Genomic DNA, 23634 nt, shown 5'->3' on the forward strand with positions numbered 1-23634 from the left:
AGCTGAATGTCACATTAATAAAAGATTCGGCCAAAACGGTTAAAAGTAAATATGCAATCATCTTTTTGTGTTAATTTTAACTTGCTAAAAAACACATATTTTTTATTAGTACTTCTACAAAAATACCGATAAAGGTACCTATTTTATGTGGTTATGTGTTCTAAATTATTATATATATATATATATATATATATATATATTAATAACATGTTTGATATTGTCATAGCTCATAGACACTATTTTTAAACCCAGTTTTAACCTGAGTATTTATTTTGTTATATTACATACATACTACTGTTATATTATATATAACAGTTTCCCCCGGGCTCTGCCCGGTTTCCTCCCACCATAATGCTATGACAATATCAAATATGCTATTAATTATTAGAAGGAGTAGAAAAAAGATTGGATGACAACACTGATATTGGAGAAAATTATGTTTCCAGATAAAGAAGAAAAAATGTATATATAATCCATATATGTAGTTACCATAGTATCTTACAGAGGCGGTTGTTTAAGGTTGGTGCAGAGGTTTTCATTTCCCATCACTTAAGCCGGAGACACAGGTTGTAGATTGTATAACTCAAACAGGCGCCAGGGATGAGTGAACACTATCGTTCGTGGGCTGGTGGTCGCCACTTTCGTAACGAGCGAGCCTCTCATATCTGAAAAAAAAATTAACAAGGTCTCAATAACGGTCATGCCAGCAAACATGACAGCTTGCCAATAAACAATATTTATCTTTTTATTTAACTCTTGCTCAACACCATACTGGAAAATGTTGGATGACCAGATTTCGCATGTGAGAATGCTTGATTTGTGCTGTTTGTTGGATGACCAGATTTTGCATGTGAGAATGCTTGATTTGTGCTGTTTGTTGGATGACCAGATTTTGCATGTGAGAATGCTTGATTTGTGCTGTTTGTTGGATGACCAGATTTCGCATGTGAGAATGCTTGATTTGTGCTGTTTGTTGGATGACCAGATTTCGCATGTGAGAATGCTTGATGGTGCTGTTTGCTGGATGACCAGATTTCGCATGTGAGAATGCTTGATTTCTGCTGTTTGTTGGATGACCAGATTTCGCATGTAAGAATGTTTGCCTAGGTTCAGTCCCGGAAGTAAGAGGTCGTTGTCAGTACAAAGAATTACCAGGTTCTAAAGAGAAAATACACAATACTCATTACGTGTACAAGCATCGGTATTGGCATACACCAAGATTGTAATCCAACCAATGTGTATGTGAAGGAAGTTTTTTTTTATAGCAAAAAGTATTTTGCCCTCAAAAAGTAGAGTCTTCCAACAACCTGGGGATGGTCGTGGGTTTCCCCCGGGCTCTGCCCGGTTTCCTCCCACCATAACGCTGGCTGCCGTCGTATAAGTGAAATATTCTTGAGTACGGCGTAAAACACCAATCAAATAAATCAAATAAATCAAAAAGTAGACACGATATTATGAAAAAGGTTCTTCTTTATTTATCTATTTGATCGGTGTTTTACGTCGTACTTAATTCACTGATATATTCACAAATAAAGACCTTATTTATATCCACAAAGAAATACCTGCTGCAGAAGTAGATCTCGTGCTCCCGAAGTGTTCCGTGTAAATAACCACAAGTCACCACAATATAATCTTATCTGATCTTATCCTATCTAATCTTATCCCTTGTCTACTTTCTCATTCTGATCAGGCTGTTAACAAACTGCTAAATATGACAATACCACAGTTAGGCTAGACTCAGTAGGTCGTGTCTGTGACGTTACATAAATCCTGTCATTGACTGATAATCTATGTGCATGTATGCATGTGTGGATGTTTGTATGTAGGTCTATATATGTACGCTTGGGGGGTTTACTTCGTACTTCGTTGTCATATGGCGAAAAGGAGTCATTAGGTCTATGTACATAAACTATGCCTTTACGTGGCAGGGCGAGCTCATGTCGTCAAAGTGTTGCCGCCACTGAAGTATCATACCGAGGATACCAGACATCCGAAACAATAACATTGTACTGACAGCGGGCCAGTCAGCACTGTTTCCTTGCTCTGCATATAACCGCAACAAGTACCGTTTTTTAAAATCTTTAGTATGCCCCGGCCCTAGTTTCTTCCCAGGCGTCGAGGCGGTCGCTGTAACCACTAGGCTACCGAAGTAATCTGCCGGTGAACTAAGTATTCCCGAGGCCTGGTCCCATTCTATTGTTTTTGTGTAATCGTTTTTAATCGTGAAAAATTGTGCAAGTAAATTGCAGTTAACATCACTGCATTTTTGTTACCTAATTCTGCTTAAGTTGTGACGCAAAGAAAGCCTAAGTTGCTAAGTTACCTCTCTTGCACAGGATGGTTTGTGTTCAGTTTTGCTTTGCACAAATTGCCAGTACACAATATTTCCTTATGTGACCACATTGTTGATAACAGTAACATCATTTCAACGGTTGACACCAGTACTACACTATTTTGAATTTTCAGCTCTACCTAAGGATATTTTCTAAAAGTTCTCTCGATAGATGTTTGCAATGTGTCTGGAGCCTATTGATTTCCTTACCGATGTCTCTCACAAGCTGTACATACACGAATTCATGTTGGGGGTAACTTCTTAAATTGTATTTCCAGTCTAGAACGAACCCCAGCTCGGCCGAAAGTAAAAAAGAATGTGCAGTTGTTTTAGCGTACTGGTTATTTTCTGATGTTCCTATGTGATATGTTTGGACCTTTTCTTGAGCGGATCGTCACAACCTGACAGAAGCGATCATAAAGTAAGAAAATCAGAAACCTATGAGAAAGTTAACAATATTCTTAACGATTTGTGTGTGTTACTATAGCTCTTACTGTAAGGTCTCCACTCGGCTTTGCAAAAATTTATTTTCGTCCATTAGTCGTTTCAGTTCTTGTAATGACAGGTCCTCGCTTTCTTTAGGAAGGGGGCTAGAAACGCCTTTACCTGGAAGGTCTAAATGAAAGAGAAAATGGACGAAAATGCATTGACATGTTTGAGTGGCATTTAGAAGTTTTGACGGATGTACACGGGAAAGTCTTTCTCATAGATATACAGCTTCTTGGTTTATCTACACCACGTTTCGACGTAGTTACTAACATCGTTATCAAGAGATGTTAACAGTTAGCAGATGTAGTTACTAACGTCGTTATCACTTGATAGTGATATTAGTAAATACATCGAAACGTCATGTTAATAAACCCAAGAAGCTGTATATCTATAAGAAAGACTTTCCCTGTGAAAATGCATTGCTCAGTAAAACTGGGGCGACAGATTGTCTTTAGTCGCGGAAAGGCAGAATATACATGAGAAAAAGACCATGCAGTGGGATGGGTATTAAGCTTCTCGGCCTGTTTTTACAAAGAGATGATTGTAGCTGCAATCGATAGTAGGCCATAGGTCTGAGTATACAATTGATTGTAAAATTAAGTTACGCCACTTGCACAAAGGAGTAAGGGGATTGTTATCTTGGACTCGTACATAAAGGCGGCCTGTGTAAAAGGACAATGTACCGGTCAATAACTTTTCGTGTCTTTATTTTCAAAAGAGTTCTACATCATAATGATTCAGTGTTGAACAACAACAACTTGTTAAAAAATGCGCGTAGCATCCGGGCACTTCGCTCGAACGAGAAACATAATATGGGAAGGTATAGGGAAATGGACAACACTGGACGGTATTCAGAGATATACAGCTGATAATAACCATCAACCATAGTATGTAAGACAAGAGAACAATGTACACAGCATATCTAAATTGTGAACGTCAACAAAACCTGGTTTTGAACTTATGAGGTCGTGCAGCGAGAGTTTTGCACGTACTCCCATGCTATATAGACAATGTCTTCACCGCCCAGTGTGAGCGAGTATGCGTGCTGGCGGAAGTAAAACGGAAAAATTCCCGGATGCTCGCGGTGTCGAATTGCACATCTTTGCAAACCGAAAACTGAGACAGAACTAACAGTCCATTGTATTTAACATTAATTTTAGGGCAATTGTAAATATTTACAACTGGGTCGATAATAGCCAACAATCCCTTCGTGCAAGATTATGTCGACTGATAGCTTGGTCTACTTCTTTCCAAGAAGGTGTTGAACACAGATGTGGAAATTGGTCATTATGACCATTACCATCAAATATTATGGATGTTCCAGGTCATAATGGTTGATGGTAATTGTCATAATAACCAATTTACATAACATTGTTCAACACTTTCTATCAACGATTGGCATGTCAAAGCCTGTTACGACGACAAGATTTATTTAAGATTTCCATTAGCTACATTTCCACGCGCATTTCATCACTCGTCAAGCGTTTTACAGAAGACTTCAGCTTGTATGATTTATATTTGATGGATAACCTACCTGTTAGATCAATGTCCTCCCCATCTATTTTGCAGGTGTCCATTCCTTGTGACATCAACCACTCGCTGTTCAAAGGGACATGTTTCCGCAACATTTCAGTGCTTAATTCGGGGATCATGAGAATGATGTTAAAGCTGTCTGTAACCTCCACGCCTGCCAGCGATACAAACTCTAACGGCACTTTAAGCCATCTAGCGACGTTAGACTGTAACTCTTCAACTGTTTTCCTGTTGACCTTCCCTTTGACGTGAAACGTCACATATCTGCAATCCTTTGCTGCCAAAGAAAGCAATCACAGATATGTTATTCACTGAAACTGGACAGAATTTGAGGGGAGCCAAAGCTCACAATGGTAAAACGAATGTCAATAGCACGTCATTTTTACGACAGAATTTTAACAAATCTGAAAAGTTGTTATCGTTACTAACATGCATATATAATTCTGTATATAGGTGATATTTTAGAACTGTTTTCACCAACTGACGTAGGTGGTTTTTAAATAGCTGTGTATGTTTACCTGGGATCGGATTAGGTGTATGCACGTAAAGCACATCCCCCTGTTCTTCAGCAAACTCTACCGCTCTTTGGAATAGATCTTTCCTATTAATGTGCCACAAAAGGCTCTGCAGAACCATAATGCTATTGACGTTCACGTAACCATTTTCCATGAGTAGTTTAAAGAGACTCAGGGAAGTTGGTTTGCCATCTAAATCACGTCGCCTCATACCAAAGAATCCTGAAAGAATATTGCATGCTCTTCCACACTTATACACACACAATTGTTGTTCAAGGCTGGACAAAGCAATAGTTCGAAGAGTTAAATGTAAAAATACTTTATACATTTTATGTCAAAGAAGTGCGTATCTCATTGCTATGCCCTTCTCTGCCAGGGGCTTCCTGGTTTTCTCCCACTACAACGCTGGCCGCATTCGTATAAATGAAATATTCTTCAGTCCGGCTTACTGTTTTTTTAAAATTTCCAATGTCAAATAAATAAATAAATAAAACCTCTAATTTTATTTCATTTATTATTAAACGATACGTTGTGTATTTGCATAAATGCATGGTGGAAGTGAATAAGTACAATTCTTGTCACTGAAACTCAATGTTTGACGCTTGTATACGAATGTCTGTTTCGATTAATATACAAATGACTTCATGGCAGGAAAGGCGACCTCATAAAGTTTTCGTCAACTTATATATACTTTCATATAGCAGAGATCTAATAAGGGCTTGAGGGTAGAAAACCAAACACTCATGGCGGCATATACTTTACCTCTCATGTAAAACACAATATCCTCCAAGTTTTTATCTGTCATATCATCGGCGATTTGTTCGATGAAAACTCTAAGTGCGTGATCCCTCGGTGCGGGAGGAAGTGTTGACACGGCCATCGTGAGGGTATGTGTATATCTGTGAAGTAGATTGCCCACATTCCTGATAAGGTAACAAAAACTTCTCCGAAACGGGAACTGGAAATTCACCAACAAACAGACTTTCGGCTCAGTCTTAACAGGGTCAAAAACATGCGTAGTGACGCATTATACAAATAAAGATGACTTTTGAAGAGGTACGAGGAAAGTACAAAGTGTTAGGCGGGTGAAAGCCTGAACTCGCTGATGGTGTGTGGTTACTTGAGGCACTTATACAAATGTGGAGCATTTTGCTCAGTCTGTTGATAGCCTGAAAAGCATAGTATTATTGGAAATAGTCTGTTTATGCCCGTGTGATTCTTGAAATGCTCAGCAAGTGGCAAGCAGTAAGTGGCAATAGTGTCAGAAGTGGGAATGGTGTCAGAAGTGACGATAGTGTCAGAAGTGGGAATGGTGTCAGAAGTGACGATAGTGTCAGGAGTGGGAATGGTGTCAGGAGTGGGAATGGTGTCAGAAGTGACGATAGTGTCAGGAGTGGGAATGGTGTCAGAAGTGACGATAGTGTCAGGAGTGGGAATGGTGTCAGAAGTGACAATAGTGTCAGGAGTGGGAATGGTGTCAGAAGTGACAATAGTGTCAGGAGTGGGAATGGTGTCAGAAGTGACAATAGTGTCAGAATTGGGAATGGTATCAGAAGTGACAATAGTGTCAGAAGTGCTAATGGTGTCAGAAGTGACTATAGTGTCAGAAGTGGGAATGATGTCAGAAGAGGGAATGGTGTCAGTAGTGGGCACAGGTTCAAAAGTGACAATGATATCAGAGGTGAGAATGTCAGAAGTGAGAATGGTGTCAAAAGTTGGAATTGTGTCCTCTTTTCTAACTGTGAAAAATTTTTACTATGGAAATATACAAAATTAACGCATAGAGAATGGGCTTGATTTGATTCTAATTTGCTATAACACATCTAGAATCTACATGGGACTATGCCTATTTGTAAACTTTTCGTTAGGCAGAAAAGTGGTAAATGAGCTTTCATAAAGACCAGACGTGATTTATATTGCTTGTACGCACACAAGCACAAATATACTGATAATCAGTGATAATGTTATGAGGTGATGACGTGCTGTATGCATAAAATAGTAGGACGGAAATGGAAAATGTTAGTATTAAGTTTACCTTTAGTATATATTGTACAGCTATGTAATTCTCTAGAACTTGATCACGCAATTCGGTCTATAACTGAACTTCTAGGCACAACAATGTAAAACGCATTTACTGTTGGATTACGGTAGTGACTTTAAACAATCTCTTTTGATTTGAAAACAAGTCGATTTAAAATTAAATCAGTTCACGTCAAATGTCTGCTGTCAGTTATTCTTTTACAAGGGCGTGATAGGAAGAGGCCGAGAAGAGCTTTAGATGATGTAGATATCAACAAATCATATACTAATGAGAAGTGCTTTTGACATGTCTACATAAAAATGTGTCAAATAAGAAACAGTGGTGCACAAAGTTCAGTTCGGGGGTTATAAATGACACGTCATCGTTACAGATTACATGCTCCGGCCCTCACTGACACTAATCTGTCATGATGGATGATGTGACAGGTAATAGATGTATAAAGTAGTGTGTATGCTTGAGGTTTTACGTCGTACTTATAATTTTTCACCCGCATGACGACGAAAGAGCACTGATTGAGTATTACTGCCACAGAGACATTTTAGCTTGTTGACGCACTATAAATTTCTGCATTGTTAATTTGCACGCGGTTAAAATATTTTAGAATGGTGCTAGATTTGGATAGAACTGAAACCTTTTTGCCAGTTTTGCCATCCCCCCCCCCCCGCCTCCCCCCGCCAGACATTCTGGTGATCAGACATTCTGTTAAAATTGAGAGAAGAATTTTTTCAGTGTATGCATGTTCCACAATGGTTATCAAACGAGTCACGGGAAACGGATCACGGTTTTTTTTTTTCAGTACTTGTCTGACTCGCAAACATTTTCTTGTTTTTTCATTTTAGCAATCTGGACCTTTGAGCACACAGACGAGCTGTGGAATTAACGACATAAGCAGACAGAATTACGGCTGCATTTAGTCGTTGTATCAATCAGTTATATTCAGTTTCACGCTAAACCTTTTATCTGGTGCCTTACACACTAAAAATAATCTGTCAAATTTAACAGAAAATCTGTTGCCTGAGAGTTGCGATAATGCATTCTGGTATTGCAGCAGATAAACTAAATATATAAATATATAAATATATATATATATATATATATATATATATATATATATATATATATATATATATATATATATATATATATATATATATATATATATATATTATATATATATATATATATATATATATGTATATATATATATATATATATATATATATATATATATATATATATATATATATATATATATGACATATATTCTATTAATTCAACAAAATGATTTGATTAAACTAACAGAATATTATGTTGAATATGACAGAACTTTGTGTTATAATATCATATAAATAACATTCTAGCATCACTCAGACAACAGACTATTTGTTAAATTTAACAGAATATTTTAGTGTATAAAGCGCCAGATAAAAGGTTTAGTCTGAAGGTGAAAATGTTTGGGTGTAATATACATTTTCACTGATCTAGTACTTTGCTTAGGGAACCTGAGGCTTTGTTGACTAGTAAAAAGCCACGGATCCCACTAATTGCTGTCTGAGCCTTCAGAGATTAGGACAAGGAAACAGAACGGGTTGGTCTGGTTTTAGTACAATGGGAAAACAAGCTGGACGAACTGGACGAAGTCACTAGGTCTGTGCACATTAAATGTGTCTTCTTGTGGCAGGGAGAGTCTATGCCGCCAAAGTGCTGCCGCCAGAGAAGAATCATGCCGAAGACACCAGGCATGACACCCCACCAAGTCACAATATACTGACACCGGGCAAACCAATCCTGTTGCCTTGCTCTAGCCCCTCAGTGCTCAGCGCCAAGCGAAGCCTTGAGTACCATTTTTAAAGTCTTTGATATAACTCGACCCTCTTATACGACGGCGGCCGGCACTTTGATCCGGAAAAATACCCGCCCAAAGCCCTGAGAAAACTCACGACCATCCGCAAGTGGCTGAGAGACCTGCCGACGTACGGTCGGAGAAGAAGCCAGCATGACCCCATTGGTGAGAGTCTTCTGGATCGTTGCGTCGCGTTGGCATGCTAACCCCCCTCGGCCACGGAGGCCCCATGGTGTAACTATAAACTCAACCCGAGTACGGGGATGTCCTGGCTAGAGTGTTATCACCAACTGACCCTTCAATATCGGAGAGTTAACCTCGCCCGCTGGTTAGTTAGCCGCGCCCATTTGACAAGACGTGGATAATTTTTATTAGATCCCCCACAGAATGTACCATTGTATCTGGTAGAGAAGAATGCTGGCAGTATGGATAGTCAGTATTGACGCGGGCATTCAAAAATAAAGTAATATTTTTGAGTATGGTGTAAAACACCAATGCTATTACCCTCCCTGTTTTGGTAACGCTATTACGTGTGAAGAAGGCGATCAAAGACTATAAATCTCATGTTGGACTCGCACTTGCAAAAAACTTGCCCAATGCCTATACGGAACGGACAAGGGATGTTGTTTTCGTTGACAAAAAATCATCGGTTACCGATGACACATGCCAGATGTCCCAGGGTAATTTCTCGTAACAGCGTTATGCACTGTTCATTTCATTCTCGGCGAACGCGGCAGACGTCGCAGAAAGGTTCAACTTTGTAAGCCGTGTGTAGCAGACGAAATGTACACGTCTGGTAGCAGTGTTCATTTGCCGGTGAGAAAAGTGTCATCGTCAAAGTTTACAAAATAGATCCGCACCTACGACTGTTACACCTTTAAGACAATTTGCTGATTCTTACAGTCGCATTTGTAATCAATTCCATACTCGTTTAAAATCAGTCATCATTATACAGGTTAGTGCCCCTCTTGTTTAGAAGCAATGATTTCACCTGGAGTGTGTGAGGTTGTTGGTCTGGTGGGATCTTCCATAACCACTTAGTATGGTTTTGAAATTGATAACATGACCATTTTTTATTCCAACACTTAATATCCACATAACTTGTTTTATTGGAGGTTACAGAATAGAAATAATGTTCCAGCTTTGAGTGTCTAGCAACAATTTTACAGTCAATAAAATGTATGAGCTTAAAAAAGTTTAGATATCTGCCTACGCTTTCGACCTAAAATAATAACCACGCCCACTTTACAGCCTGTAAAACTGTTGCTAGAGACTTATAGCAGGAATATTCTTTCTTATAAAAACGTCATCTGTTGCTCAGCGGACATTATCTGAGAGATCAAGACAATAAGTCGATCTCTTTCATTCATAAGCAAAATTAGGCCGTTGGTCGAATTTTATACATGAGGTAGATACGGTTTGGATTTTCTATAGTAAATACATTAGAAAAATCAGAAGAAAAGGCATCATATGTCAAAAGTAGGTTTGTAACAGTAGACGTTTTCGTAATCTCAAAAAGATTATCAAGGTGTTTAGATTTGACGGCGTCATCTCCAAGCTGTTCTGCAGAACTGGACCTGCCACCGGACAGAATTCAGACAAATATTTTCCAAAATCAAAAAAAGAAAAAACACGGAAAAGACAAACTTCATAACATTGTTTACAACCATATTAAATTTACTTCTAAAAAAACCCTTGAAAATTAAACTTCTAAATTACTTGATGAATTACACATGTTTTCTGGCCAACTGAACATAGAAGAAGAAGAAGAAGAGGTACAATAGTTGTTATTGACTTACCAGCAGACAGCCGCGATCAAGGGACGGTGACATCTGAGTGAAATCTGACGTCATTCAGCTTTATATAATGCAATAACACCTGACCGAGGGGCGTTGACGAACCACTCGGCTGTAAAATGTCTGAATATTTTGTCCAGTCGTGATTTTCAACCATTATGGGGACGACGTATCAATAGCCATTTAATGAAACGGGGTGTGGCTAGTTTACTCTCTGGTCCTTTGATTGGATGAACAGCCTCCAATGTTTGCTGTCAGTCATTCTGTCACAAGCACGCGACTAGAAGAGAAACGATATAGATATCAACAAAAATTAAATCACTTTCGTCATTTGTAAACCAAAATGTGACAAACCATGGAGCATAAAGTTCAGTTAGGATGATATCTGGCACTTGAGTCTTAAATATAATTAGCTGTGCACCGCTCTTCGATGACTCTAATTTTTAATGATGATGTAACATACATAAAAATGTGTACGTACAAATGCATGCTTGGGGTTTGGCGTCGTACTTATCACTTCTTCAGTCACACGAGGAGCCATTACGTAGTGTGTTCATACAAGTATCTTCTTGTGGCAGGGCGAGTCCAAAGTGCTGCCGCCACTGAATTTATTTATTTATTTATTTAATTGGTGTTTTTTTAGACCGTAATCAACAATATTTCACTTATACGACGGCAACCAGCATTATGGTGTGAGGATACACCGGGCAGAGCCGTGGGAAAATCCACGACCATCCACAGGCTGTTGTTGCCGCCATTGAAGACATCAGACATTACGCCTCACTCAATCACATTATACTGACACCTGGCAAACAAGTCCTCTAACCTTTCTTTAACGTAAAAAAAATAATAATTAGCCTTATTTTTAGTGGCCTGTATATCACGTTTTGTCATTTAGACTAAATGTTTAGTGTAAGAAATTAAGAGGTACAGCACAGACTATATGTCTAGTGTAAGAAATTAAGATGTACAGCACAGACTATATCTCTAGTGTAAGAAAATTAAGAGGTACAGCACAGACTATATGTCTAGTGTAAGAAATTAGGAGGTACAGCACAGACTATATGTCTAGTGTAAGAAATTAAGAGGTACAGCACAGACTATATGTCTAGTGTAAGGAATTAAGAGGTACAGCACAGACTATATGTCTAGTGTAAGAAATTAAGATGTACAGCACAGACTATATCTCTAGTGTAAGAAAATTAAGAGGTACAACACAGACTATATGTCTAGTGTAAGAAAATTAAGATGTACAGCACAGACTATATCTCTAGTGTACCAAAATTAAGAGGTACAGCACAGACTATATGTCTAGTGTACGAAAATTAAGAGGTACAGCACGGACTATATCTTTAGTGTAAGAAAATTAAGAGGTACAGCACAGACTATATGTCTAGTGTACGAAAATTAAGAGGTACAGCACAGACTATATGTCTAGTGTAAGAAATTAAGAGGTACAACACAGACAATATGTCTAGTGTAAGAAAATTAAGATGTACAGCACAGACTATATCTCTAGTGTACCAAAATTAAGAGGTACAGCACAGACTATATCTTTAGTGTAAGAAAATTAAGATGTACAGCACAGACTATATGTCTAGTGTACGAAAATTAAGAGGTACAGCACAGACTATATGTCTAGTGTAAGAAATTAAGAGGTACAACACAGACAATATGTCTAGTGAAAGAAAATGAATCATGGTCATCCATAACCAGTAAAATACGGCTTCTTGTTAGTTTACCTTAGAATTTTGTGTTGTTCATGTATATCCTTTAATAGTAGGAAATTACAAAATACACCCCTCCCCTCCCACCAGTACCATGGCTTATGCAAAATTGCAGTGATGTCAAATGCGATTTTTTGGATGTCACTGGCCTAGAATTACGGCAAAGGCCTCATAAATATTCATATCGAGGAAGACTTCAGCGCAAGGATTAAACAACTCGAGTTCTTGTCCTCTTAAAAACGTTATCTGTGAAATTTAAGAGAGAGCCTGTTGGCTGAGGGATGGTAGATGTATTTTGATATTGCAGCAGATTACTCTGATAAATATCATACACACTTTTATTTATTTATTTTATTAATTAAGAATAAAGAAAACATTTAGACTAAGAGGTTGATATGTTGAATACGACAGAGTATTATGTAATAATAACAGAAGATAATTCTGGCATCACTCAGACAACAGACATTCTGTTAAGAATAACAGAAGAATGTTTTCATTGTATACATGTTCCAGGGTGGATATCACACGAGTAACGGGGTACGGATCACGAGCCTTTTGTTAAATACTTTGCAGGCTCACGAACCATTTTCTATCTTTCAGTTTTCAGAATCACGAGCTTTGAGAACATAAACGAACTGTGGATTAAGCGACCGACTCTCCGTTGCATATTAATGGTTGTGTCGACCAGTTATTTTCATGTTCACGCTAAACGTTTTTTCTGCCTATTTACAGGTGTATATTCTACTGGTCTAGTACTTTGTTCAGGAAGTCTAAGGTTTAGTTAAATTATTTTGATACTCATCTCAGTCCGAAATCTAGTTTGCATATGGTATATTTACACAGTATATATGTACATAATAGTTCCGTCTTTTACGTCTTTTTTTTTAACGAACTACTTGTATGTTAAATGGTTGAATGATTTCACTACTTGGGTCATACCAGGATTCGAACTCGAGTCTCAGCAGTCTAAGCCCAGCGATCTATCAACTCAACTAAAGGTAGAGTCTCGCCTGCTACTGCTGAAGCGCTGGGAAGCTGCTCCCGTTATTACACTCAAAGAAACTTCTATAAAGGCGTTGCCAGTAAATCTCAAACAATTTATTCATAGATATTATTGAGTTATTGTGTTATTATATTCGATATCAGCAAGTACGTGTAACAGAATGTGTGTGTATCAGGTAGCCGGATCCTGGTCCATGGCCGACACATCGTTAGTTAGACGATTACCCAACGCAGTGTTCGATAGACCTATTTATCTGTCTATAAATAAAGCTGAAATCATGTTTATGATAGCAAGTATTACAAGGTTAATCTATGTAAAACATTATATGTATGACGCCCTTAAATGACAGACAGGATCCCGTGCAACTAAATAGGAAATCGTCACACCTCGGAGCAGCAAAGACCTGTGAGAAAAATTGGAGTGATGCGATTTTTACTTTTTGTTCTTTCAAAAGACAAAAGTAGGGTCAAAGACAGATTTTGCTATTTTAAGGCTTTTACCTGCGGGAAATCTCTTCATAATAAAAAATATAATTACATGAACCAAAATAATTTCCATATATTATTTGTCTAGTTATTGAGTTATTGAGTAAGCTATAACCGAGCTCATGAAATCATTTTTCTATGAATCGAAAAAAAAGAAAGAATTTGGAAGTTCAGAAGAACTCTCCATTCATGATAACATGTCGCATCAGTCCATTATTAACATCCGTACCTAGAAACTCTTGTGTCGAATAGCATAACGAGTTCGATTCCGAAAATTGCATACTTTTTTTAGTACTAAACAAAGTGAGATAATGGAAGGGGGGGGGATCTGAACCACAACATATTGTCAAGGTGTATGTTAGATGAGTTAAAATATATTATCGTAAATCTGTACAGATTATCTACAATATTTTTTCCAATAAAAGCTCAACGCTATTTACTTCAGTCAAAACCATATCGTACAAATACATTGAGAAAGGGACACCTGTTTTTCAGTTTAGCTTCGTAATAAATGTCTATTAAAGACACTGAGATATATTCGCAGAATAATTCGTAAGACAAAACTTTTTTCAAATAAAAACATTCAACAGAAAATGATATTATCCTATGCATTTAACGGCATACAGTAGGCTGATGGACGAATATTTAGTTTGGCCTAGTTTCAACTTCAACGGTATATCGGGAAAGATCTTGCGTCATTTCACAGGCGATTTGTCACTGTGAGCGGGCTGGTAATCGATCTGAACGAAAGGGGATTTCCCATCTAGTTACAGGAGATCTTTTAATAGTAAGAGCCGTAGTCTACCGATAGGAGCCAAAGCCAATGTTAAATCATAGATATGCGCGACAAAATGACAGCAGCATATCGCCACGCAAACAACTGACACTGTGAACCGACAAGCCATCAAAAGCGGAACACGACAAAGCGACACCGGAAAGCAACAAAGTGGCAAATCGATAAACTGGATTCGGGGTGCGTTCTACAGAAAGTGCGAAATCTGGCAACATAGATGTATCACCAAAGAAATGCTTGATCTAAACAAACAAAGCAGTATTAATAGTATTGTCACCAAACATTATATATGTGGGGCCTCCGTGGCCGAGGGGGTTAGCCCGCCAGCGCGGCGCAATGACCCAGTAGTCTCCCACCAATGGGTGGCGGTTTTGGGTGGGGTGAAGGCTGTTTTGAGGTGATTTATTTCTTCTTGGAGGTTGATGCTGGATATCTGTATGGCTCGTTTTGTTAGGGTAGATATTATTCCTCTCTTGATCCGATTAGGTTGGTTAGATGGGTAATTCACGTATTGGCCTGAGTGTGTGGGTTTGCGGTATACTGAAGTGAGGAGTTTGTCGTTCCTCTTGCTGATAAGTACATCCAGAAACGGTATGGTTTTGTCGCATTCTTGTTCCATGGTGAACTGTATCCTGTTGTTTTGGGTGTTGAGGTGGTCAAGTAGGGACTGGCGGTTGTCAGTCTTGTTTAGTGCTACGAATGTGTCATCTACCTTACGGAACCAACACAACGCTTTGATGGGGCTTGCAGCTAAGGATTTGTTCTCAAATTCTGTCATGTATATTTCGGAGATAAGTGGTCATAGGGGCGATCCCATCGGTAAACCGTGGAGTTGTTCATATATGTCATCCCCCCACGTGAAATAGGTGGAATGTATACACGAGTCCAGAAGGCTGATTATGCTGTCAGGTTTCATGGCTGTGTTGAGGGGGTGTTGTCCGCTGTTCAGCTTCTGTCGTATGATGTCTAGGGATTCTTCTCTATGGATGTTGGTAAATATGTCGATGACGTCGTAACTGATCAGTTGGGCTGTGCCTGGAATGTCTTTAAGTTTGTTACAAAATTCTGCTGAGTCTTTGATGTAAGATTTGGAAGTTTTGCCCAGAGGTGTTAGGAGTTTAGTGAGGTACTGTGCCGTGTCGTAGTGGACAGTGCCTCTGGAGCAGATCAGGAGTCGGGCTTTGATCGAGTTCTTATGGATTTGATGGTTTCCCTGGCGTAAGGTGCTCTGGGATGGGTTGTGTTGAGCTTTCGGTACAGTTGGATGTCGATTTCATTGCTGTTCTGCAGGGCTTCGAGTTTTGCCCTAAATTCTCTTTCTAGTTTCGGTGTGGGGTCTTTGGTTATTTGCCTGTATGTCGTTGTGTCGCTTAGCATGTCGTTGACTAGTTGGTTGAATTTGTTCTTGTCAGGTATACCTGCGGCTCTTCCGTCAGTCAGACTATAAAAGAAGCAAAGTGCTGGAAGCCATCATGATCCGACGACACATTCCACAACTTAACCCAGACAGTGGGTACCACCTACCGAGCGCCTACAATAACCTCATCAGATTAGACAGTGACAGCCTTAAACCCTGAAGCAATTAACCCTGAAGCTATTATCTATGTTACATTGTTGCCTGTTTTTGATACCACTCACTCTCTTACTGTATATATGTTGTCTTGTATCTCTGTATGTTCATATGGTTTGATAACAATGTAAGAACCTACATCGAAACGTCACCAACACAATAAATTCAGGAGTTGTTATCCATAAGTAATGCCTCGGCCAATCTATACCATCCCAAGTCCTAAATGCCTCTGAAAGAATACATATATCATGTCAACCAATCTGTCAATTCCTCAAAGGAAGAATAAGCTTACGATGCATTAATCTATTATTAAAATTAAGCATGCATCCAGGATTTACTGGGGTTTTTTTGTCTTTGGCTTAATATTCAGACATCTTGATTTAAAACTTTTCAATCACTAGGCCGCGCGAGGTGCAAATACTAGACAGAGAATTTGTAAATCACCCCAACTGTCACTGTTTGTGAGGCCTTTGTGACAATATATGATCGACTGAGCTCGTATGACTGCTACCACATCCTACATGCGACGTACGTTGAAGATTATTCATTTTCCATCAATATGGTGCAATTCCATCAGTACATTTTTGTATCAGATTGGCATAGGTCGTCAGTGACTTGCCAAAGGTGGTTGGTTTACTCTGTATACGTATGCATTATTATTTATTTAATTGGTGTTTTACGCCGTACTCAAGAATATTACATTCATACGACGGTGGCAAGCATTATGGTGAGAGGAAACCGGGCAAATCCCTGGGGAAACCCACGATCATCCGCAGGTTGCTGTCAGAACTTAACACGTATGGCCGGCGAGGAAATCAGCATCAGTTGAAATTGAAATTACAACGATGGCATTGGTGAGAGGTTAACATCGTATAATTAAACGATGCTTGAGGGTGGATACAAAAAAAAGTACAACGTGTGCAAGTTGACCCAGTGGTATACAGTGTTATTCTCGAGACCAGTGGCGCCTGACATTGATTTTGCGTGTTCTAATCTAGCCAACAATGGGCTGAATTTTGAAGCGGTATTACTGCCTGGCATCGATATAATGCTCACTGTTTTTTTTTCAAACCAGGCTTGATCTAAAATCCATCACATTAAAGCTAGCTATAGACATAGAAGGGGTGCGTAAAACACCAATAAACAAAGAAACATACACAGATATAAGGCCTTGTACTCAATGACAAAAGCTTTAATAAAAACATTACCGTAAGGGAGTAAAGAAAGGGGAAAGGTATATTTTGAAACTTACATGTATGCGAACCATACTGAACATAGTGGACTTTACAGCAATCCGTCAGAATCAGAACTACTGTATTCTCATCTCCTTACAGCAATTTCGCTTAGATCTGGCAAAACTTAAGTAGAGCAGCGATCATTGCTGGGAGCTCACATTCACGGTTAAGGTACATTCATCAGGTGACCAAAGCGTGAAGGGGAGCATCTGTGGCCGAGTTGCTAGCGTTTCAGCGCGGCGCAATCAATCAGGAGAATCTCATCAATGCTGTTGCTTTGGACTCCAGTCTAACTTACAAGTCTAAAAAGTTTGGAATATTGGTGAATTTCACACCATCTCCACGAAGAGCGTGGTTCGTTGCGTTCAGGTCAATAATCTGTCGACTGGTTTCACTTGGACTAGTCTCTATGATGCATTATCAATAGTTTCCTCAAACCAAAACATTTCTAAATGTTATAGGAGACGAGTTTTTCACGATATTCTGAAAGCGCCCCAAACAAGTGCAGAAATTCAGTGAAACCCATGTATTTTATTACGAGCTGTAACTTTTATTCGATTGGAAATATGTCTACAATACTTGGTAAGTTAAATATGCAAAACACTAACAATACAGAAAATTAATTTAGTACTTGGTGTGCCCACTCCTCGCATTGTACAATGCGCGAACACGTCTTGGCATACTGGCAACTAAGGAAGTCAAAGTTTCTTCCGGTATATCTCTCCAGCAAGTGAGCACAGCACGAGTTAGTTCAGCTACGTTCGTTGGGGCTTCATCCAGGTTATTCAACCCACGGGAAACTTCCGCCCACAAGTTCTCAATTGGGTTCATATCCGGTGAAATGGCTGGCCACTGCATGTGCTCAACACCCTCCTGTTCCAGGAAATTCCGTATCAGTTCGGTCCGGTGCGGCGTGGCGTTGTCGTCCTGATAGACAAAGTTTGCCCTGAATTGTTGCCGAGCAAATGGGAGCATTATCGTTTCCAGAATCCGTTGATATTGGAGCTGGTTCATGTGTCCATCCAAGACGTGCAGGTCGCATTTACCAGTGCTATGAAAAGCACCCCAGAGGGTGACCCCACTGCCCCCGCCTTGGACTCTAGGCATGATGCAATCTTCGTTCAGAGCCTCGTGAGCCTGACGACGCACCATCACACGGCCATCTTCCCGGTAGACGACAAAACGAGACTCATCACTGAATATCACGTGTCGCCAGTGTCCCACCTGCCAGTTCAGGTGTTCCCGCGCCCAGGATAAGCGTGCCTGGCGGTGTCGACGCTGTAGCAAAGGCTTCCTCTTAGGCCTCCTTACCAAATACCCAGCAGTCAACAGTCTGGATCGCACTAAGCGGCTTGACACAGTAGTATTGGTAAATCTCATCCAGTCAGCGCGTATCTGGTTGGAACTCTTCGTACGGCCATTGCGGCAAAGTCTCACCAGATACCGGCCATCTCTCTCGGTGGTCTTTCGTGGCCGACTAGACCTCGGTCTAGGCGTCGGCACACCCGTCGGTGTCGCTTAAAGATTTTGGAGACGGCTCCCTGAGTGACACCAAGAGCTGCTGCAATGTCCTTCTGTTTTGCTCCAGCCAGGCTCATACCAACGATACGGTTGCAGACTGCAGCACTCAGTTGACGTCTCATGATCACAGCAGTATTGTTGGAAACACTCTGTAGCACTGGCATGCCTTAACCGAGCTTTTATAAGAGTTACAAGGTTAAATTATAATCATGTCTGCGTACATGACTTTTTCACTGAGAAATGGATGGTCATGCTTTGTTCCAACTGTAATTTTTGCTCAGGTGACACAAGCAATAATGGTGTGTATGAGCTGAAAGGGGACATAATCCACTACATTTTCCACCCAAACAAGAATGTGTGTATTCAATGTAAGGCGCACAAAAGTATGTTTCTGGTAAATGCTATCATCAGTGAAAACAATATTCCAAACTTTTTTCCAGGACTGTATATTTTGCACCTAGTTAAAATATATCAGAATTATGTCTGTTTTAGATAGAACTTGAATCTTTTTTGCCTTTTTATGTTGCTTCCCTCCCCCTACCCTCCCCAACCATTTTGGAGTTCACCAAGGTAATAAAATTCTATGACTTCCAGCAGCCACAGCTCAGAAAATTGGGGAGGGGAGGGGGGGTCTCCGTTGCTCAGTCGGTTAGCGCGCTAGTGCAGCGTAATGACCAAGGAGTCTCTCAACAATGCAGCCGTTGTGAGTTCAAGTCCAGCTCATGCTGGCTTCCTCTCCGGCCGTACGTGGGAAGGTCTGACAGCAACCTGCGGATGGTCGTGGGTTTCCCCCGCGCTCTGCCCGGTTTCCACCCACCATGATGATGACCGCCGTCGTATAAGTGAAATATTCTTGAGTACGGCGTAAAACACCAATCAAATAAATAAATCAATCAATCAAAAAATTGGTGGCCATCATAGGTTGCTTTTTTTACATATTGCAAAGAAAAGTGCAAGCTGCATGTGGTGGTATGGCATTTTACAACCCGAAAGCTAGGGGATATATGCTATGTAATTTTAAGGTTGAAATCGACAAATTTACTACATACATAGTAAGGAAAATCAATGCCCTCGTGTAACCTTAAGAGTGTGGACACATATTGTGCCTGCTTGTGGCAGGGCCAGTCAATGCGACCAAAGTCCTGCTGTCACTGAAGACATCAGACATTGCACCTCAACCGGTCATATTATGCTGACACCAGGCAAACCAGTCCTGTTTAATTGCTCTAACGTAAAAAGTTCACTGTCAGGCCAGTTTGAAGTGGCCAGTATATCATGTTTCGTCTTCCGTTTAAAAGACCTCAAATTTAAATATTCATATCCATGAAGACACCGGCGTAAGGATTTGACAACTTGGGTTCCTCGAAAAAGTAATGAGTTAAATTTAACAGAAAGTTTTTTTTCCTGGGTGATGCTAGAATATATTCTGCTACTGCAGCAGATTATTCTGTTAAATATAACACACATATTTTATAAATAAAGCATGAAGATTGTATTCGATTAGCAAGCTTTTATGTTGGATATGAGAGTATTATGTTATAATAGCGAACACATTTGTGCACCATTCAGACAACGGACATTCTGTTAAGGTTAACAGAAGAATTTTTTCAGTGTATACATGTTTCACGGTGCGTATCACACAAATTATGGGCTGCAGATCACAAGATATTTTTTTAGTAATTGTCTGACTAGCGAACCTTTTATTTGTCTTTTAATTTTCGGAATCACGAGCTTTGAGAATAGAAATGAACATTTTTATTAATTACATAAATGAACGGAATTGCGGTTGAGTATTAACCAGATACCTTAACTTTCGGGCTAAGCCGTTTATCTGGCGGTTTATACACTAAACAAAAAAATCTGCTAAATTTAACAGAATACCTGTTGTCTGAGTGATGCTAGAATGAATTCTGCTCTTGAATCAGACAAATTCTGTTAAATATAACACACATATTCCATTAATTCAGCATGAAGAGTGTATTCGATTAGCAGGGTATTATGTTGAATAAAAGGATATTATGTTATAATAGCAGACTACATTCCTGCATTACTCAGACAACAGACATTCTGTTAAGAATAACAGAAGAATTTTTTCAGTGTGTACATATTCCTCTGTGGGTATCACAGGAGTCACGGGCGACAGATCATGAGATATTTTTGTTAGTAATTGCCTGACTCACGAACTATTAAACTAACTACCTGGCTATACTTCTTTTTTGTTATACATGTAGTTTTGCCAAAGACTTTCCACCTGCATTTCTTTCCAGACATTTTTCCAGACGCAGTAAATGACTGCCATCTTCACAACTCCGTTGCTCATATTTCTAGACAAGGATAAAGCAAATTCTGGATGGTTTAATCGTAAACATGTTTACAACGCCAGTACATATTTCCAGAATGTTTACCCTATTTACAATGACACGAAACTCATAAACACCGAAGGCCCCAGAACGCTAGACTGAATTACAGAATAGGCTATAACGTTCATAAAGGGGGAAATGTAGGTCAGACACGGGCCAGGAAAAATAAAAAAAATATCATTTATTTATTAGTATTTAAAGACGGGGTACGTAACAATCACAAATCTCGGGAAACACTGACATGTGAAAACAGCAAGCCTGTAAATGGCAGAACTTATTTCAACGAACTACAACAACAAAAAAAAAACATAATTTATTTTTTAAGCTTAAACACTGAAATTCCACAAACAAATGTACTTCAATCATCTATACTTAATTTAAACCATTTTGCGGAGATTTTGTGAATTGGTCATGAATTATTCACATCAAAGCGATCTTAATATTAATATCTTAATATGTCTTAATGCCACACCAGTTTACCCCCGTGACCCTTGTGACCCCTGTGTGTTTAGAACCGTAGGGTGTATGGACAGACATGATGCAAAAGTTCAAATCACAGTCTTATCCATTGTAATTCAGACTGTCTGTACTTTGAACTAATTTATACGACGAGATATTACTCTTTGTGTGGCCTTGATGAGAACCACTGGTTCAAAGCTGCCAAATTAACGTTAAGCCAGTTAATCCACTTTACGGTTGGTAGTTAAACAACGGACAAGGTAAATTACATTCTCCTGAAAATTAGCTTTAACGCGAATGTGAAGAAACTACCAAATAGGCGTCCTAAGCAAATCTCAAAAACATTATTCATTTATAGTAGTTATTATGATCGAAATCAGAAAGTACTTGTAACAGAATCTGTGTGTATCAGATAGCCAGATCCTGCACCTTATCAATCCAACAGACCCGGCCAAATGCTTTTATGTGCACTGTTTGTACATTTAGTAGTATTAACAATATATGATGGGGTCTGTTGGACCGATACGAGGGCGTGTGGTTAGATGTTTGATGTATTCTATTAGCCTGTTTATATGACTATAAATCGAGCTGATTTCATATATACATGTATATGATGAAAATTAATACAACATTATCCAGTGAATGCGAAGAGCTGTAAATTATAATAACACATGTAAGTGTACAGACTTTGTATCGGATAGCGTTGTATTGGAAGTGCTCCGTAATTTGGCCGACTGGAACTTTAACGTCTGTTTGACCATTTATCTACATGGCAAAGCTACTATCCGACAAAGGGACTATCCCACAAAGCGACTATCCCACAAAGCCACAAGCAAATAACAGTGATAAAGAGACAAATCCACTAAGCGATAACAGTGACAAAAGAACAAAGCAACAAAGCGACAAAACCACTAAGCGAAAACAGTGACAAATGGTCAAAGCAACAAAGCGACAAATCCACTAAGCGATAACAGTGACAAGGGACAAAGCAACAAAGCGACAATACAGGCGCATATCACCATATAACAACTGACCGTATCACAACTGACACAGCGCAGCGGCAAATCCAATGAAACGGCAAAAACGACAGTTGAACACGGCGAAAGGATACTGCCATGCGACAAACTGACAAAGCGATGAACTGGCCAGTGTGGCAACCAAACGGTAACGGTGTTAAAATTTACAAAGAAATGACGAAGGTGTACGAACTGCACCTGCAATGTACATGTATAAACTGTAATGAGAGAAGTTCGAGGTGTACGAACTGCACCTAGTATGTATATGCATAAACTGTAATAAGAGAAGTTCGAGGTGTACTCTCTTTTATTTGATTTTAAGAAGACAAAAACATTATTTCGTATTAGAATATTTGAAGAAATTGCATCAATATTTATTTATTTGTTTATTTGATTGTTGTTTTACGCCGTACTCAAGAATATTTCACTTATACGACGGCGGCCAGCATTATGGTGGGAGGAAACCGGGCAGAGAACCCACCACCATCCGCAGTTTCCTGGCAGACCTTCCCACGTACAGCCGGAGAGGAAGCCAGCATGAGCTGGACTTGAACTCACAGCGACCGCATTGGTGAGAGACTCCTGGTTCATTACGCTGCGTTAGCGCGCTAACCGACTGAGCCACGGAGGCCCCCAATTGGATCAAGACATGAGGTATTTATGACACAAGGTGACGGAGGCAATTTAGAGAGATCCGCTTACTCTAATGTCTCAAGAGTCTCTTCTATAGAAATGTTTGGGTGCCAAACAAGTGCAGTAGTTGATTCCAGTTACATATGCACAGACATGGGACTAAGAAATTGATCTGCCTGACAATTGTAAAAAAAACTTATGTACAGTGAAAACCGGTTTATCCCAACAAGAACTAGTAGAAATGTAAGTCCATACAGAATTAACATCGTAGCCTACTGCCAGT

General features: G+C 39.4%; 2 protein-coding genes across 3 annotated transcripts; both read right to left on the minus strand.

Moving 5' to 3' along the window:
- Positions 1–344: 344 nt before the first annotated feature.
- Positions 345–10612, minus strand: LOC135479653 (uncharacterized). 2 transcript variants are annotated; one of them, XM_064759547.1, is made up of 6 exons: positions 10553–10612; positions 5632–5768; positions 4873–5091; positions 4356–4631; positions 2827–2947; positions 345–665 (listed from the first exon to the last, which is right to left on the minus strand). In XM_064759547.1, exons 2-6 carry the CDS (start codon positions 5747–5749, stop codon positions 584–586), a joined length of 816 nt encoding a protein of 271 aa, XP_064615617.1. In that variant the 5' UTR covers positions 5750–5768; positions 10553–10612; the 3' UTR covers positions 345–583. The 2 variants fall into 2 exon arrangements, with proteins under 2 accessions (XP_064615617.1, XP_064615618.1); XM_064759548.1 differs by lacking the exons at positions 4873–5091; positions 10553–10612 and having other exon boundaries at positions 5632–6024.
- Positions 10613–14840: 4228 nt separating this feature from the next.
- Positions 14841–15335, minus strand: LOC135479358 (uncharacterized). The gene has a single exon (XM_064759181.1). The coding sequence runs from the start codon at positions 15333–15335 to the stop codon at positions 14841–14843; it is 495 nt and encodes a 164-aa protein (XP_064615251.1).
- Positions 15336–23634: the final 8299 nt, after the last annotated feature.

The sequence above is a fragment of the Liolophura sinensis genome, chromosome 12 (genome assembly GCF_032854445.1).
Source record: "Liolophura sinensis isolate JHLJ2023 chromosome 12, CUHK_Ljap_v2, whole genome shotgun sequence".
In the NCBI taxonomy this organism is placed as follows: Eukaryota; Metazoa; Mollusca; class Polyplacophora; order Chitonida; family Chitonidae; genus Liolophura; species Liolophura sinensis.

What these genes read in the sequence shown, in the direction of transcription:
- LOC135479653 (XM_064759547.1), bottom strand. Translation starts at nt 5,749, where the DNA reads ATGGCCGTGTCAACACTTCCTCCCGCACCGAGGGATCACGCACTTAGA. An exon ending in TACACCTAATCCGATCCCAG is followed by an intron (nt 4,632 to 4,872) that starts GTAAACATACAC and finishes TTTCTTTGGCAG; the next exon opens with CAAAGGATTGCAGATATGTG. An exon ending in GGAGGACATTGATCTAACAG is followed by an intron (nt 2,948 to 4,355) that starts GTAGGTTATCCA and finishes TCTTTCATTTAG; the next exon opens with ACCTTCCAGGTAAAGGCGTT.
- LOC135479358 (XM_064759181.1), bottom strand. Translation starts at nt 15,335, where the DNA reads ATGACAGAATTTGAGAACAAATCCTTAGCTGCAAGCCCCATCAAAGCG.